At 40.0% G+C, this 19,625-nt stretch overlaps 1 protein-coding gene across 1 annotated transcript in view; it reads right to left on the reverse strand.

Moving 5' to 3' along the window:
* Nucleotides 1-2,347: 2,347 nt before the first annotated feature.
* LOC118768485 overlaps nt 2,348-19,625 on the reverse strand; it is a 39,149-nt gene continuing 21,871 nt past the window's right edge. The window contains exons 3-5 of the mRNA XM_036515102.1: nt 13,370-13,533; nt 11,938-12,098; nt 2,348-2,397 (exon numbers count right to left, since the gene is read on the reverse strand). Of these exons, the coding sequence (XP_036370995.1) occupies nt 2,348-2,397; nt 11,938-12,098; nt 13,370-13,533 (375 nt within the window). The remainder of the gene's footprint in view (nt 2,398-11,937; nt 12,099-13,369; nt 13,534-19,625) is intronic.

Here is a 19,625-nt window from a genome sequence, read left to right on the forward strand (position 1 = left end):
TGGATTAACTATATATATATATATATATATATATATATATATATATATATATATATATATTTATATATGTGTGTGGGTGTGTGTATATATATATATATATGTGTATATATATATATATATGTATGTATATATATATATATATATGACTCTATCGACCAGATTATTAGATGTTGTTATACATCACTGGTCACAATGTACTTCCATGTTTTTATGGCACCATTCTTGTCCATCTTGGCCATCATCCCATCTCTTAAGCATCACTCAAAATCTTCAGGGCTCCACCCTTCCTCTGCTGTAACCCTTGAATCACGTAAAGCCCAACGGAAATTTTGCTTCCGGTATTCTACAATCACGTCATTCACACCACTCTGTTCTGGAATTTTCTCATTTCTCATATATTCTCTTAGATATAATCCTAGCGTGGACTTTCCCCTGTGCCTTTGCGTCGTAATCAATCGATGTTGTTCCCTCTTCGTGGTAGCCCTTGCCTCACGTGCATATAGGTGCACAGATAGGAGAATGCTATTGAAGTGTCTGGCACGGAGGGTTTTGTACAGCTTTGTTTTCAACATCCATTTTTAAGGTAACTCTGGTCTGTTCTATTCTTATTCTCTTCGGGATTTTAGCATCCATGTCTCCACGCATATTCACTATGTCCCATAAGGGAAGCTGTTACTTTATTTCCTCAATTTCCTCTCTCCACATAACTTTTACGGCTTTGTCGACCCGCATCTATTTTGTTTTCATGCAATTCATTGTAAGGCCTGCTTGTTTGAAGTCCTTTCCAGTTGGTAATCTTTATGATGGCCACAGTAGTGTTGTATCACAGAGAGGACAAACAAGGACAGATAAACAGATGAAGTCAATTATATCGACCCCAGTGCGTAACTGGTACTTATTTAATCGACCCCGAAAGGATGAAAGGCAAAGTCATCCTCGGCGGAATTTGAGCTCAGAACGTAACGGCAGACGAAATACCTATTTCTTTACTACCCACAAAGGGCTAAACACAGAGAGGATAAACAAGGACAGACAAACGGATGAAGTCGATTATATCGACACCAGTGCGTAACTGGTACTTATATAATCGACCCCGAAAGGATGAAATGCAAAGTCGTCCTCAGCGGAATTTTGTCCTCCCCGGTCACTCATCTTTCCTCCACACATGAACAAGAAAATTGAACTGAAAACAAGTGTGTATATAAATACATTTTTTTTTTTTATTTAATCGCCAAAAGTTACAACGTGACTCAGTGTTTCGTGCATTGACACTTATCAAACTTACCAAATGGGTTCCAAATTGTGTGGGTGGGTGAGGTGTTTACATTTATATACAGACCGACTGAAATGATGAATTTCATTATCAACGGATTGTTCTAGAAGAAATTAGAAAAAAACTTACATAGTTACGTGGATTATGAATATTGTTTTCAAATGTCTTTGCCTGTTGAGCAGTTCAATAAATAATTGATTAATAAAGTAAAATAAATTGTGTAAAGAGAGAGTTAAAGAATATATGAATATATAGACACACACATAAGCAGGAGTATCATAAACAGGGTGTCCCAGAATTAACTTTCTATTTTTTATGGAAAACGCGCAAATGTAAAACGAAAAACTGACAAAATTTTACGTTCATTAATTAATTAGGATACCCAAATAAATCAATTTATAAATCTTACATCAAAATTTTATTGAAAATTTTCGACATTTGCTTCGTCTGTATCCCTGCAAATTTCAAATATATCCTCGGCATTACGAATCACATTTGGAAGCATTGTAAGAATTATGCCCTGCAATGCTAACTGAATGCATTCTTTAAATTCAGCCAAACTATTGTTCCATTCTCCGGGTGGAGGAAGAGAAAATGATTTCAGCGAAAGTAAAAGTAGTGACCAAACAATCGGAATCCAACAGAAATGAAAATAAAATTATAAAAAACACAATTATAAAATTATAGACAAAATAAAATACTTATAAATTTTTAACGGATATTAAACAAGCCAAACATAAATAAATGCGAGTTTCTGATGAAACTGTCCGATTTCACTGAAATAGATAATTAATACTGGGACACGCTGTATGTACTCACGCACACACATACACATGCACACATACACATGCACATACATACACGCACACTCACAGATGCAGACGTGGTTGTGTGGTTAAGAAGCTTGCTTTGCAACCATGTGCTTTCGAGTTCAATCCTACTGTGCAGCACCCTGGACAAGAGTTTTCTACTTATAGTCCCGGGTTTTATCATAAAAGTAATTATTTGTGAGTGGATTTGGTTGACAGAAGCCGTGTGGTCACGTCGTATAAAACAGATATTTCGGTTGCTTAGTTACGATTTCAAGCGGATGAAGATGGCCATGGAATCAGCTGTTTCAAAACCTGCAAAATAAGAAAAGTAACAACGACAATAACAACAATAACAACACTAACAGCAAGATTAACAAGACGAATATCAGTAATAGCAAATGCAACTTTGGGAATTTGATTTCCATATTTAATCAAAGTAATATTTCCCTTCATTAAAATGGCGCTATTGTCCAGTGGCCGGAGATATCTGAAATGTGGGTTTATGCTGAACACCTGTTGTCCGGCGAAGGAAGAGTCGACTGGGTTAGTTATAAAAACTGACACACCAGAATTTTTAACAAATGAAGGTAAGAATTGTTTTCTCACTGTTGCTGCAATAGTGAAAGAGGCAGTATGGAAGACTAGGATAAAAAGTATTAAGTCGGGTAACTTTATCTCCGGCCACGAGTTAAGATCATTCTTCACTTTCCACTTGAAAAGGAAGGTGTGGCTGGAGAAGAGATGCCTGTCTGAGAGTGTGTTCAACAAAAGATGGAAGCATGTTGCACGAGTGCTGTGCGTGCACGGAACCATGTGAATAAGACGAAAAAAAAAAAAAGAACAAAATAGGTACCTATTTCTTTATTACCCACAAGGGGCTAAACACAGAAGGGACAAACAAGGACAGACATAGGTATTAAGTCGATTACATCGACCCCTGTGAGTAACTACTGGTACTTAATTTATCGACCCCGAAAGGATGAAAGGCAAAGTCGACCTCGGCGGAATTTGAACTCAGAACGTAACGGCAGACAAAATACCGCTAAGCATTTCGCCCGACGTGCTAACGCTTCTGCCAGCTCACACCAGCGATAGATCTGGGCTTGTGGGGTCGGAGGGTGGCCAGACGATCGCTTCATTTGTATTGTCTTTGTGTTGTAAGTTTCATTCGATTTTTTTTTTATATTGTATTTAAATTTTTAAAGTCACATTATATGTAAAATCATATCGCTTTACTGATCCCATCAATTGTTCTGTCCATTTCTATGTTAGGCCCCCGGTGGGCAATAAAGAAATTGGTATTTCGTCTGTCTTTATGTTCTGAGTTCAAATACCACCGAAGTCAACTTTGTCTTCCTCCGAAATTACTTCTCCCGAAATTACTGGATTTCTGACAAAATTTTCCTTAGGGACTTGAGCAATATACGCCTTTTCCCAGTGTATTTAGCTGTAGAAATGAGTTGCGACGTCATTGGTGCCAAGCTGTATCGGCCCCTTTGCCTTTAAATAACATCGGTGGCCTGAAAAGGAGAGGCTAGAAAGGACGACCGCTGGTTTTCCATAAACACGTCCGGACCTGCGCCTCGAAGGGGAACTTTCTAGGGACAACCCTAATGCCATTCCTGACGGAATGGGGTCTTTTACACTACTGCGGGTTCCAATTTCCTATTTTGAATAGGTGGACCTATCCAAAACAATTCATACTTCTAGTCTCTATGTATACACCAAGTGACTTTTGCATGCGAGCAAGATTGCGTACATATGTATACATATGTATATGTGTATTTGTGTGTATATTTACGTCTTACATGTATATGTCTGCATATGTATATGGTCTGTGTATTTTGATGTATATATGTATATTGATGGTTTAGTATGCGTATATAGTGTTGTAAAATATTAAAATTTTTAATGTATTTCATTGTATTAAGCGAATTATATTTCATATATAATTAATGATAATATGTATTTTGAATCAGCTCTTCGATTTAAGGTTTTTCCTTGATTTTTTATAATAGGATGAATTTATATTAAATTAACTTATTTTGTTTATCTTCTTTATCGCATGCTTAAGACCGTTATTTGAAAGGACCAATGAAACAAATCCATTTTTAAAGGTGTATCCTTTAACTAGTTTTGATCATATCCTTATTTCTGTTCTATTTTAACAAAACTATCCGATGAACGGGAACGTAAAACTCTGAGTAACAGCTTTTGTTATATTTCTACTGCTTTTAAATAAAGTATATATATATATATATGGTTAATTGCCATGATAAATCGTTAGCCACTACACACATTTTTTTCTCTCCTTGTTTTTTCTGTGTCCCTTACTGTAGAAGAGCGTAGGCTCGAAACGTAAAAGACTTTTTCTATTCATGAGCGTTTCTTTTGTACACCACCTGTCTTAGGCTTTTGTTTGTTTCGTAAACTCTCTCTCTCTCTCTCTCTCTCTCTCTCTCTCTATATATATATATATATATATAGATAGATAGATACACAGACAGACAGGTAGATACATAGATAGATAGATAGATAAATAGATAGATAGATAGATAGATAAATAGATAGATAAATAGATAGATAGATAGATAGATAGATAGATGATAGGGAGATAGATAGATAGATAGATAGATAGATAGATAGATAGATAGATAGATAAGTTTCTTTATTGGCCACACAGGGCTGCACACAGATGGGACAAGTTACAAGGTAGAGCTTTTCTTTTGGGGGATGAAGAGAACAAAAAACAAAAGAAAAAAAAGGGGTGGCGTGGGTTTTCGATCAAGAGGGATCGTAAAAGGGAAGAAAAGAACAAAAACAAAAAAAAATTGAATGAAATAAAAAGAATAAAAAGAGAAAAAAAAGAAAAGGAAAAGGAACAAAAGGAAAGAGAAATGAAAAAAGAAGAAAAAAGGGGGGGAAAAGGGGAAGAGGAAAAAAAAGAACGATCAATAGGGATCGTGTATCACAGTGTTATGATATATGGTGTAAAGGGGAAAGCAAGTAAGGTTTATCCGTGGGAAGAAAAGCCTACGAAAAAGACCACGGTAACCTTGGTCAATATTGTTATATGTTATCACATTTGTTTGCAAGTGGGTAACCCTCTGTTTTCAATTTCTGGGTTCATAGGATTATGCTCAAGGTGGCTTCGTCATTTATACGTGCCATCCTTGCTACATTCACCCATCTTTTTTTAAAACATTCGCTAGACAAAACTTGCCTCTCTACTCTCACTTTCCTTTTCAAGTGGTACTTGAAGAAGTTGATGAGAGATTGACCAGAGAGGAAAGTGTTTGTCTCCAATCCTTTCAGACGCGTCCACCAGATACATTCTTTCGCCATAGCCACAAGGATGATGAAAATAGCTCTTCCTTCCCGTTTGAAGGAAGGAGGCGTGACAATATTGACGATAGACTCAGCTGATAAACCGACTCGTCCCACACGTGACAGCAGTTGTTCGACATAAGCCCACAGGTCGGAAATTGTTGGACACTGCACGAGTGCGTGCAGAACGGTTTCGTCGCTCTGACCGCATCTCGGGCAGGTCGGCCCCGTGTTTCTCGAGCCGTGTCTGTAGAGCTTATCCCGAACGGGTAGCGCTTCTCGGTAGCACTGCCAGGCCAGGGATCTCTGGAAGTTGTCCATGGGCCCTGGCCCGAAAGTCGTCCTGAACAGGCGGGTCAGGTACTCCTCGTCGACGTCCAGGTTCGCCCCGAGCTCGTCGTCATACCTCCCCTCCACTAATCCCCTATAAAATGCTTTGGTTGTGTTGAAGTCACTCAAGGTCGACCCGGGACGGCAGAGTTGCTTGAGAGCAACGCGACACTCGCGGTGCCAATCGCCCTTCCTCGGCCTCTTTTTGATCCACGACTGCAGTTCGGTCATGGAGACGAGCTGCGGGAAAGTGTGCCTCACAAACGGCGACCACACCCGTTCACCGTCGTCTACATAGAGCCAGAGATGTCGCAGTCTCAGCGCGTGTCTGCGCATCATCAACCACGGCATGCCCAGCCCTCCTTTTAACGGGTGTTGACAGCAAATGGATCGCCTGACCATCGGGACGCATCCTTTCCACAAGAAGTGAAAGAGAATGCGTTGTAGTTTGGTGATGGTAGGGTCGGGACAAGGTACGACGGTCAGGCGGTAGTAGATGACGGACGCGATGTACGTGTTCACCACCTCCGCCCGACCTTTTAGGGACAGTTTCCTCTCGGCCCATTGCCGGGCGAGAGTGACCACCCTACTCGTTATCTCGTTCCAGTTCTTCTCCACTCGGAGGTCCGGACCAAACCAGACCCCGAGCAACTCAACCGGGCCGTCGGTCCAGCGTCCCACGACGGAGGCGCTGGTGGACGGCATGGGCTTGCTTCTCCAGGTGCCTAGTCGCAAGCCCACTGACTTTTCCCGGTTGATTTTCGCTCCTGTCACCGCTTCGTAGTTTTTCAGTGTCTCGCCGACCTGCTCGATGTGCTCGTGGCTAGACACTATGACGGTGACGTCGTCTGCGTATGCAGACACGCTCATCCCGCATCCCAATTCTCGCGGGATGCCCCTCAAAGTTGCCATCTTCCGCAATAATGGCTCGAGAGTCAATACGTATAGAAGCGACGAGAGAGGGCATCCCTGACGGACCGAACGTGCGATGTCGAAGGGTCTCGATAGATGTCCATTCACGCGAATTACCGAACGGATGCCTCTGTACAAAGCGGCTATCCAGCCGCGGAAGACGGGACCGAAGCCTGCCGCTCTGAGGACCGTCTCCAAGTATCGATGGTCTACCCTATCGAAAGCTTTTGATTGATCCAAATTGATCAGCGCCCCACCCATGCCAGGTTCGTTAACTACCCTGTCTATGATGTAGCGCATCAGGTGGAGGTTCTCATGGATGGTCCGGCCCGGCACGGCGCATGTTTGCGCCTTGTCGACCAGTTTCTCGATGACAAGCGCCAACCTCTTGGCTAGCACCTTGGCCAAAATTTTCAAGTCTGCATTAAGCAGAGTGATGGGCCTAAAGTTATCTATTACATTTCCCTTGTTTAGATCTTTCTTCAGCAGTGTTACGGCTCCTCGGCTCACAAAACCAGGAATGCTCCCGTTTTGCTGCCAGTTGCAGTACACCGCCGCCAAGAGATCTCCAAACAAGTCTGGCATACAATTGTAAAGCTCGTAGGGTAGACCATCCAACCCCGGTGATTTGTCCCTCGAGCATTCTGCCATCGCCTCCTGCACTTCCGCCGCCGTGATGGCACCTTCGCAGCACCCTGCCTTTCTTGTCGAGAGTCGTGGTAGGCTATGTAGGTAGGCACTGAAGTCCACCCTACGTTCTTGCCCTCCACTCGTCCCGAACAGTCGGTCAAAATGCTGCTGAAAGGCCTCACACATTTTACTTGGCTCGAGCAATTCGCGCCCCTGTTCATCTACTAAGGACCGAATGGTGGCTTTGTTGCCCTGTTGCGCCTCTGCCACCCGGGCCTCGCTCGCGGCTCCAACACCTTCGTTCCTTAGAGCACGCATCCTAGCTCTGACAGCATATCCTTCGTGTTTGGCGTTGAAGTGTTGGTCGAGGGCCAATCTCGCCGCCAAAACGTCGGATGCGATGCCGCTTCTAATTGCCTCTTCTAGCTTCTTAACTAGCTCACCCTCAACTCTATTTCTATCTATGGCTAGTGCTTTGCTGTACCTAATCGCTTCTGCTTTTACTGCTCTCTTGAGGGCAAACCACCATTTGTTGTTGATGATGGCTCCCGTAAAAGCCCTCTTTACTAGTGTGCTAATCCGGTCTCTGAAAACCTGTCTCGATGGGAAAGACGCGTTTAGTTTCCAGTATTCGGGACCCTGCCTAAGTGTCTTACCTAAGTCTAGCGTACATGTCACAAGTTTGTGATCCGTGTAGCTGACTATGTGGAATTGTGGACATCCTATGCTATCTCTATCTACTGTCCTACACAGTATCCTATCTAGATACGATCTCGACGACCCGATGCGGTTGCTCCATGTCCACGTTGGCGCATTCGGGTGGTCTAGTCGGAACCTGTCAGACAGTTGAAAGCGTCTGAGCAGGTCTCTGAGGCATTTGCATCCCCGTCTATTCCTATCTCTATCCACGTAGTCTACATGCGTGTCCAAGGTAGCATTCCAATCCCCCACTAAGAGTAAAGGACGAGACGTTCCCAAGAATACTTCTAGACGTTGAAAGAAATCCGCCCGACCTGTTAAGGGCGGTGCGTAGACTGATACGAGTCGAAAAGCGCACCCATTGCTGCCGTCGACATCCAGGACGACCAGTCTACCCTCCGGGTCTACGAATATTGTCCTTACTTTGAGATCCAGACTCTTGCGAAAAAGTACCGCGGTGCCACTACCGCCCATTCTCGGCAGACAGGGGGAAAAATAAATGTTGAACTGTCCGCCAAACATGGTCTTTAGGGCCCGCGGATTGTGGAGTCTAGTCTCACTTATGGCTATGATTTCTAACTTATGTGACTTTATGTCATTTAAGAGGTACCCTTGTTTCCAAGGGGACCCCAAGCCACGCGCATTTACACAACCAATCTTGATCATAGTCCTAATGAATTAGAATACAAGTGAAAGGAACAGAGGGTTACTTACTGCTCGAAAGTTTTTGCTTTCTCCTCCTTTGGTTTGTCCTCGAGGAGATCCCAGTACAGTTTCTTTGTGAGATATTTTTGGCATTTACCAACCGCACTGGGGAAAATTCCTTTGAGTGTGTGGTGCAGACTTTTGGAGATGTGTAATATTTGGATGTGGTCTGGTGGTGTTGTGTATGGGTGATTGTTTGTTTTTATGTCATCTTCTGTTATGTTTGTTTTTGATTGGATGTATTCCATCAGATTTGTGTTTTTGGTGTCTATAGCTGTGAGCATGTTTGCTGTATATATTTTTGTGGTGTTGGTGTGGCTGTTGTTTGTATTGGGTTTTGAAATGTCTTCAGGAGATGTATTTTCCCCTGCTTTGTTCGTGTTTGCATTTGGTTTGGTTGTGTTTCTGCTCTTTATTTTCCTTCTTTTTGTGGCTATTTGCCATTCCTCACTGGTTTCGTCTTCCGACGAAATTTCTGAGGAATCAGTAGGGGGTAGGGGTATGTTGTAAGCTTATATGTATGTCTGTGTAAGTGGTTGTGTTGTTGTTTTCGTTGTTGTTGGTTGTTGAGTGTTTGTGTGTGTTGAGTGCGGTATAAGGGATGGGGGATCAGTTTGTGTGTGTTTTCTTTGTTTTTCTGTTCCTTTGGTTCTTGCTGTTGTTGTTGGTGTTGGTATTTTTTCAGGTGTTGAGTGGTTTTTGGTTGGTGACGGATTAGCTTGGTGTGCTTCTCTTGTCGTCTTCTGTGTTGATGGTGGTGTGGGTAGTAGAGCTTTTTTTCCGGAGTGCTTTGGTTGTGGTAGTGGTTGTTGTTGTTGCTCTTGGTGTGCAGTGGTTGGGCACGTCTTTTTCAGGTGTGTTTCGCTTCCACACAAATAGCAGCGTGGTCGCCTGCCCTCTACCACTACATAGAGTTTGTAGCTTCCTGGCAGTTCTATAGTGGTGGGTATCTTCTCTCTTGTTGCTTCATCCAATTGAAGCAGGAATTCGATTGATTTGCCCACATAGTCTTTCTCTCCTAGAACAGCGATTTCAAGGATGTTTGTCTCTGACATTGTCTCTGTCATTTCAAAGCAGATGGCAGAGACCAACCATTGTGTTTCGACATCAAGCGGTATATTTTTTATTTGGACTTTTGTGACTCTCTTGTTTAAATAGATTGGTATCATTACCAAGTCGTCCGAATGCAGCTCCAATGTGGAAAAACGTTTTGCTAAACTTTCGTTGAGGAAACGTACTTGGACTGTACCAAATTTATTTCCCCAACTGATATATTCCTTGGAGTCCCATACAGGACGAAGGCATTTTTCGATTTTTTCCTGCGGTGCATTTTCTGTTCTTGTTTTCTTGTTTATTACTTTATAAATTATTGGTTATTTTTTTGTGTGTTTTCCACGATGTGTTGTGGAATGTGAAGGTGCAATTTGTCTCCTTCTTTGGTGAAGAGTGCTTTTGTGCGGTTTATTTCCTGTGTGGTGAATTTTACAATTGTTCTTTTTTGTTTTGTCACATCCGCAAAATTCGTTTTAAATTTGACGGTGTTAGAAGCAGAAGTGTTAGTTGTATCAGTTGAAGTCGTGGTAGTGGTGTTGGTATTGGCGGTGTTAGCCACAGGAGGGTTAGTTGTAGCAGTTGGAGTCGTAGTGGTGGTGTTGGTGTTGGCGGTGTTGTTTTTGGTAGGTGGCTTTGTGCCCATTTCGTTGTTGTTGTTGTTGTTGTTGGTGATGGTGGTGGTACTGGCATTCATGTTTTCGTCTGTATTCATTTTTGAAATTCCTTTCTCCGTCCTTTTATCATCGACAAGTGGTGTAGGGAGTGAGGGGAAATCTAAGTTAATGTCTTTGGTCGCGGCGATGGTGAATGCGACGTTAGTTTTGTTGTTGTTGTTGTTGGTGGTGGTGATGGTGGTGACAGCGGTGTTGAAGCTGTGAGGTTTAGCAGCTAGTGGTAGCAATAGTGTTTCGCTACCGTTCTGCATGACTGGCGGGCTAGCCACGTGGTTTCTAGTTGCCATTTTCAAAATGAAAAATGGCTTAAAAAAACCAACGAAAGTTTTGAAAGTTTCTGGTAATTTCGCCCATACAGGGGCGGAAGATAGATAGATAGATAGATAGATAGATACACAGACAGACAGGTAGATACATAGATACATAGATAGATAGATAGATAAAAAGATAGATAGATAGATAGATAGATAAATAGATAGATAAATAGATAGATAGATAGATGATAGATAGATAGGGAGATAGATAGATAGATAGATAGATAGATAGATAAATAGATAGATAGATAGATAGATAGATAGATAGATAGGGAGATAGATAGATAGATAGATAGATAAATAAATAGATAGATAGATAGATAAATAGATAGATAAATAGATAGATAGATAGGGAGATAGATAGATAGATAGATAGATAGATAGATAGATAGATAGATAGGGAGATAGATAGATAGATAGATAGATAGATAAATAGACAAATAGATAGATAAATAGATAGATAGGGAGATAGATAGATAGATAGATAGATAGATAGATAGATAGATAGATAGATAGATAGATATACATATCTATGTTTTCTCCTCACCAACGCTTGACAACCGGCGTTTGTGTGTGTACGTCCCCAAAAATTAGCGGTTCGGCAAAAGTGACCAAGAGAATAACTACTAGGCTTTGAAAAATCAGTCGATTTGTCCCACTAAAACCCCTCAAGGCGGTGCCCCAGTATGACCGCACACAAATGGCTGAAACAACTAAGATAAGACAAGATATTTACACTGCACTTCGATTAGTTACGTCCTATGTTCATCAGTTGTCTTTTTCTTACGTGTGTTGTTGTTTTTTTTTTTTTTTCTTATATACGAAGAAGTGCGGCTGAAATGGTCCTGACTTTGGGTAAAAGAAAATACAGATTCCTGCACCTATTGCAGATGTCATTCAGTTTCTTGAAGCCTTGCAAAAGAATTCGGACAGCTGGACCTCTAACTAGGACTTTTGCGGTGCCCTTAAAGCCAGGAACTTTGCGGCACCACCTCGTACGAAATTTTCCACACCTACACATGTGTAATATTTTACCACATGACGATTCTCTTTCTTAAGTACTGTGAGACATATTTACTGTGAAGGTATAATAACACCGAAACATGTCTCGAGTTGTTTCCCATGTTTACCACGCCATTATAACTAGATATTTAATACTACATTAAACTGGCGGAGAAACAAGTTAAGACAGATGACGAAATACTTACCGTAATACCATGTGGATATCGAATTTTTGTTTGAGTAAAATAGCGTAGGATAATGTGGAAAAATCTCCCAAAGGCAGCCACCACTTTCATCAACACACATCCAACCGGCGTCATGCTCACAACCTCCATGGTTAGAGGAAACATAGAAACGACGTCTGTTACTGTAAAGGAGTAAAGCAAAAATATGGTGCTGTTGTACTATGTGCTGTTATTGTCGTTGTCAGATTTTGCAATTGAAAAGTTTGTCTCACGACTACGTAATTGTGAAGTTTCCAAGTTCGAACCGACAACGCCCGTTGATTAGACAAATGATATGTTCTCCTTTACAGTAAACGAAATTTTGTAAGTGAAAGTTTCGTACAAGTAATCTGTGTAATATTTAGAAGGACAGTCTTCATACATGTGTAGTAGACTTTATTTGTCAGTCAATTTAACACTGCAGCTTCACCATTGGGGCGGGAGGACTTTGATTGTGACAATTCTGTCGTAAATATTTAGGCTAGTTTTTTGTCTGATAATAACGCCATCCCTTTCGCTTATCCAGAATTCGAAAAGGGCCACAACGAAATCCAACGATTTTTCTCCCTCTTCAGACTGAAAAATATTTCAAAGTGGGCATCGCAAGTCGAGAATGATCAATTGTCAAAAACATTCAAATATATACTATGTTTATTTTTAAGAGGGTAGGCTGTGATTTTCAGCGATATTTGGTGACTTATTTCTAGCAGATGAAACTAGTAGATAGACAGAGGTTACTAACCACTTTTATAATTCCAGGTCCACAAAGAATTACCCAAAATGTCCCAATGCACTGATCAGGTGACAAACTCATCATGGTCACCAGTCAATATAAGTGTGCATATGCCATTCTGTGCTATCATTAACTAATTTTCTTTTAATTAATGTATTGATGAGCAGAAACAGGAGAGGAAAGAAAATCATACAAATGTTGTCATACATATTTATAAGTAAATGGATCTCGGTCTCTTTCGAAGATGACTGAGTATTCACTTGCATGATTCCTGTGAAATTACTGCCCAACGAATTAGTAGCGTGCAATTGAAACCACGAACTTATAATTCCCAGCTTCACATCCTGACCACTAAGCCAAGTGCCTTCATGGCTAGACACAAGTATGTATATATTTATATGCCTACGGCGCGTGCTTATTTGTTGATAGTAAATTCACAAACGGAATTCGATGAGATACTATAATATAATACAAGGAAGTTAAACCCCAGTCTTTGCAGGTAAACAATAATTAATATTAATTAATTGATATTATTTCTGCGATTAAACTAATATTTATGGCAATGATAGGAATATAGGGGAAGTGTATGTAGTTGATTACATAGACACTGTACTTCACAGGTACTTTATTTATAGACCCCAGCAGGATAACAAAAAACAAACAGTGATAAAAATTACTTACTACGCTCCTCTAATTGAGAAGTAATTGTGAGAGTGGTAAGGTAGGTCGGTCCAAGGAGAACTTATCAACTTTCCAGGAGAGAACCAGCTTCCAGGGTTTGTATTTCGTCCATCAAACACCATATCAACTACAGCTGTTTGGTTTTTATAAATCACTAGTTTTACCTAAAGTAAAGCTTGACTTATTATTATTATTATTATTATTATTATTATTATTATTATTATTATTATTATTATTATTATTATTATTATTATTATTATTCAGTAGTTTTATTTTTATAGCGTGCTTTCACTTCACTACCGAGCGCAGCTCTGTGTGCCTTGGGTATGTGCTGTGATTTGTTGTGATGCTCTGATGGTTATTGTATGGAAAGTGTTCTGCGTAGGATGTGTGCAGTGCCTAGCAGTGCAATTTTCTGTATGTTATATGTGTTTGTAAGTCCTGGTGTTTTTGTTATGTATTTGTCTGAATATTTTTTTATCATGCCTAATGCACCTACTATGATAGGGATTGTTTCTGTTTTTAGATTCCAAATTCTCGTTACCTCTATTTCCAGGTCTTTGTATTTTGAAAGTTTCTCCATTTCTTTTAGAGACACGTTGTCATCAGCCGGTATTGATACATCAATTAGAAAGCATTTCTTTCCTTCATGATCTCTGACAACTATATCTGGTCTGTTGGCCTTAATTTCTCTATCTGTGTGTATCGGCATACCCCAGAGTATGGTTGCTTTCTCGTTTTCTGTGACCTTTTCTGGTGTGTGCCTATACCATCTTTTTTCTGTTGTTATTCCATAATTTTGGCATAGCTTCCAGTGTATGTAGGTTCCAACTCTGTCATGTCTGTGAATATATTCCTTCTTAGCCAGGACTGGGCAGCTAGAGATAATATGATTTATTGTTTCTTGTCCATCTCCACATATTCTGCAGTTACTTGTTATATTTCTTTTCATTACATGTTTTTTGTAATTTCTAGCGGGGAGGCTTTGGTCTTGTGCTGCAATTAAAAATCCCCCTGTCTCTGCTTTGAGTCCTGAGCTTTTCAACCATTGCTGGGATTTTTCTTTGTCTATTTCTTTTGCGTTTAGTTTAGTCCAGTATTTACCATGAAGGGGCTTTTCTTGCCATCGTTTTATCATGGTTCTTTGTTATTCTAGTTTTAGTTTGGATTTCAATAGTTTTATAGCTTTTGTTGTTTCTTCTTCTTCTTCTTCTTCTTCTTCTTCTTCTCTTCTTCTTCTTCTTCTCCTTCTTCTTCTTCTTCTTCTTCTTCTTCTTCTTCTTCTTCTTCTTCTTCTTCTTCTTCTTCTTCTTCATATTTATTAGGTGGTATGATTTCTTGTTTGTATTTGTTAGCTTCCTTAAATACTGAGAACAGTTTTTTGTTTTGCTCGTGTTTTGCCGCTATTTGTATCAGTTTTCCTTCCTTCTGAAGTAGATATTTTTGCAGTCCTATGGTGGTTATTTTATAGTAGTTTTCCAGCTGTATAAGGCCTCTACCACCTACTATACGTTGTATATATAGTCTTTCTATGTCAGATTTTGGGTGATGCATCCTAGACCCTGTCATTATTTTTCTTGTTTTCCTATCTATTTTGGTCAGTTCATTTAGTGTCTAGTTAAGGATATTGTAGCTGTAACTTATAAATGGGACAGCTAAAGTGTTAATACCTATTATCTTGTTTTTAGCATTGAGCTCTGTTTTTAGTATTGATCTAACTCGTCTATAATATTCTTTTTTTATTTTCTCTTTCATTTGTGTGTGTTGTGTCTTATCTAGTTCTGGGATTCCTAAGTATTTGTAAGTTTGGCTTAGGTCTAATTCTTTTATTTCATTGGTTTTATCTAGTGTGAAGTTACTACTCTTAACTAGTTTTCCTCTTTTCGTGGTTACTTTGGCGCATTTTTCTAATCCAAATTTCATATCTATTTCTTTGGTACATCCATGAACTGTCTTTAATAGTGTTTCCAGCTGTTTGTCATTTGCAGCGTATAGTTTTAGGTCATCCATATATAAAAGGTGGCTGATCGTTTTGCCGTAACATTTATATCCGCATCCAGTTCTATTTAGCATATCAGATAGAGGTGACAGTGCCAAGCAGAAAAGGAGTGGAGAGAGAGTGTCTCCCTGGAATATTCCTCTTCTAATGGGGATGGCTTTTGTTTTCATGAGTCCCTCTTTTGTTTGGAGCTGTAGCACGGTTTGCCATTTATTCATAGAGTGCCCTATGAATTTTATAAGGGTTGGTGCTACTTTGTTAATGGCTAGTGTTTCGAGGATCCATGTGTGGGGGATGCTATCAAACGCCTTTTTGTAGTCGATCCAGGCCATACTGAGGCCTTTCTTCTTTCTGTGGCTGTCTTCAGTTATGGCTTTATTAATCATTAGTTGATCTTTACAGCCATATGAGCCTTTGCGGCATCCTTTCTGCTCTTCTGGAAACAGGTTGTTTTCGTCCAGGTGCTTGTTCAACCTTTGCGATATCACTGCAGTAAGTGCCTTGTATATTGTAGGGAGACAGGTTATTGGTCTGTAGTTTTCTGGTTTTGCTGTCTCATTTGATTTGGGAATTAAGATAGTTTTCCCCTTCGTGAGCCATTCAGGCATTGTCTCTGGCTCTGCTAGCATGCTGTTAAAGTTTTCAGCCAGCTTTTTGTGCATTCCTGTTAGATATTTCAACCAGAAGTTGGGGATCTTGTCATGCCCAGGTGCCTTCCAGTTGCTTAGTTTTTGCAGTGCCTGGGTGACCTCTTCAGTTGTTATGGGGGTCCAAAGTTGCTCAGATGCTGAGTTTGTTGTTTTGATACATCTTTTTTTTGGTTGTTCGTTCGCCGACCATATTTCTCTCCAGAATTCTTCCACTTCTTCTGCCGTTGGTGCTGCAGTGATTTCTATTTTATTTTTATTTTTGCCAAGTACTTGGTAGAACTTTTTGTGGTTGGAGTTGAACTTTTTGTTTTGTTCAAAGAAGCGCTGGCGTTTCTCGTACCGGCGGATCCTTTGTGCTTTGGCAAGGATATCTTGCTTCAGCTTTTCTTTTATCTCAGGTAAATCTTTTTCTGTGATGTTATATTTGCGGAGTATTTTTGTTTTCTTTTTGTTGCCCAGTAGCGTTGATTGTCTACTGATTTCATTAAGAATCGACAGATCTTTTCTCATTTTTTGTATTTTGTTTTGGATGTTATTTATCCACAGGGTTTGTTTGGGTGGTGGTACTCCTGTTTGGATGGGTTTGAGTGAGTATCCAGCTTCTTTTGTGGCTGCAGTGGCTGCTGCGTATACTAAGTCATTTAGCTTAGTGATATCGCTTTTTGTTTCAGTGGCTATTAGTTCAGTGACGGCTAGGTTTATGCTGTTTATAATAGGTGTTGTTATTTTGTCTATTTTGATTTTTGGGAGGTATGGTCGGTGGTCCATTTTGAGCTCTATGGTTTTCAGTTCTTTGATTATTTTACTTTTTATATTATCATAATCATTAGGCTCCCCCTTGTTGTCTCTAGGTTTTAGATTTGTGTCGCTTTCTTTCTTATTTATATGTTTGTTTGTCGTGTTTTGGCTTGCTGTTTGTCGTGTATTATTATGCATCCTTACGGTCTGGGTTTGTTGTTTTTTTTATTTATATCGTGTTTGTTGGGAATGTTACGTTTGTCATCGTGTTTTATTGTTTCAGTGTTTATATTAATGGGCATCGTTGTGTGGCTTCTATCTACATTTTCCTGGTGTATTTTTTCTTTTAGATGTTCTATTTCTATTTCTGATATTTTTTTTGCTTTGAGAATGTATCTTCGTACGTTAGCTATTTTATTAGGGTTCATTGCTGTATCCAAGTCTATATTTATGTTATTTTCCTTCCATATTTTATATGTATGTGTTGTGTTTTACATTTTTGGGGTAGAGCACTGCTGTGAAGTATGCGTGTAGGATAGAAATGTATTCCTCACGTGTCCATTTATGTCGTTTGGGTTTTATTTGCGGGACATGAGGAATAACGTTCGGCCCATTATTTTGACGGTCGTCATTTTCGTAGGGTACCGGTCCGTTCATTTCTGTTGTCACATTGTTTTGCACGTGTAGTTTTTCGTACATTTTGTGTTGTAAGTTTAAGGTACGTACCTCCCGATTGTTATTCTTGGGTTGAATAATATCGGTGGTATTTAATTTCTTCGTAGTTTTTTTGTACAAGGTGTTTGGGGTCGGGGATGATCTGGTGTTGATTGATCGTAATGTTTCACGCATGTTTACATGTGTTGTGTTAGAGGTTGAGATGATATCGAGTCAAAATACATCATTTCGTTTCGAAAATAGTAATAAATTTTAATGAGTATTACTTACTCAGGTACAGTCCAATCCTTTGTTAGTAAATCTTTGGTTTCATACGATGTCCTTGTTTTCGATGTTTGTGGATAGATTTCAGAGCTCTGTTGTATCGTTGTATCTTAAACGTCCCCCGGTGTTATTATTATTATTATTATTATTATTATTATTATTATTATTACTTTTTTTTTTCTTCCTTCAAATTTTATTCCATTTCTTGCCGAGTGTCTTCCCGACTCCTAGGGCAAAGAAACTCATAGTGTATATTGGTAGGCCATTAAACCAAACTCAGTAGTTCGTTAATTTTTTTTTTTTTTTTTTTAAAGTTAAATTAAAATGCATGAGCAGCAACAGTTCTCACATCGACAATGCTCTTCTCAATACGTGTGATGTACCAGTTAAGACAATCTTTTGCACTTCTTGCAGGGATGGTAAGCCAGGGATCATTCTCATATAATTTTCGGTTCCCTTCTTGATCATTCCTAGTGCTCCTACGATCACTGGTATTGTAACCGCCTTGAGATGCCACATTTTCTCAATTTCAATGAGTAGGTCTTTATATTTTCTGAGCTTGTCAAACTCTTCCGCTGAGATATTATGATCACAGGGGATGCTCATGTCGATCAATAAGCAAACTTTATTGTTTTGGTCTTTCACAACAATATCTGGTTTATTGGCCTTGATGGTTCGGTCTGTGTGTACTGGAAAGTCCCACAGAATGGTTACATTTTCTCCTTCAGTTACAGCCTCAGGGTGGTGATTATACCACTTGTCGGCAGTTTTGATACTGTAATGCCGACTTATTAGCCAGTGGAGATATTGGCCAACTCTGTCATGTCTTAATTTATACTCCACTGGTGCTAATACTTTACATCCAGAGATTAGGTGGTCCACTGTTTCAATCATGTCGTTGCAGAATCGGCATTTTGGGTCTGCTCCATTTTTCATCGCATTGGCCTGGTAGTTCCGGGTTGATAGGCTTTGGTCTTGAGCAGCCAGGATGAAACCTTCGCTCTCTGCTTTTAGCCCTGAGCTCCGCAGCCACTGATGGGTTTGCTTCTGGTCAACATCAGCTTGTTTGCTGCGGGTCACATATTTGCCGTGCAGAGGTTTCTCCTCCCACCTATCAGCCAATTGCTCGTGCGCTTTTTTCATTGCCATCATTTTCACCTTCTTTGCAACAATAGTTGCCGTACTTCCCTCGGGTTGTTCAGTTTGGGTATCCTGCACGAGATCAATAGCAAATTTTTTGCTTTCCTTGATGATAGAATGAAGCTTCTTTCGTCTCTCGTGATTTTCCACGAGCTTTAGCATCCAGTCATTCGATATTTCGAGATATTTGGCCAGTCCAATTGTGGTTGTTTTGTAAGCTAGTTCAAATTGGATCAGGCCTCGACCTCCTTGGGCTCTGGGAAGGTAAAGGCGATCTACGTCTGCCTTTGGGTGGTGCATCCTATTACAACTCAGCAGCTTGCGTATTTTTCTATCTATATTCTTTACTTCACTCATATTCCAGTTCAACACATTGTAGCTATAAGTAACAACTGGAACTGCTAGGGAATTTATAGCTAACACCTTGTTACGTGCATTTAGTTCAGATTTCAGGACTGCACGAACTCTCCTATAACATTCCTTCCTGATTTTCTCTTTCATGCTTGCATGCTGAATACCAGAGCCTTCATTTATCCCTAAATATTTGTATGTTTGTTCTTGCTCAAGCTCTCTTATGACTGTGTCAACATCTAACACGACTGAATTTGTGGTCTTCACTTTCCCTTTCTGGAAAGTGGCCTTGGCACACTTCTCAAGTCCAAACTCCATCCCGATGTCATCGCTGAATGATTTCACGGTGCGCAATATTATTATTATTATTATTATTATTATTGAGTGAGAGAGCAGTTCATGCCATCAAAGTGACACTGGGGTAAAATATACGAAGCCC

This window comes from Octopus sinensis, linkage group LG30 (genome assembly GCF_006345805.1).
Source record: "Octopus sinensis linkage group LG30, ASM634580v1, whole genome shotgun sequence".
Lineage (NCBI taxonomy): Eukaryota > Metazoa > Mollusca > Cephalopoda > Octopoda > Octopodidae > Octopus > Octopus sinensis.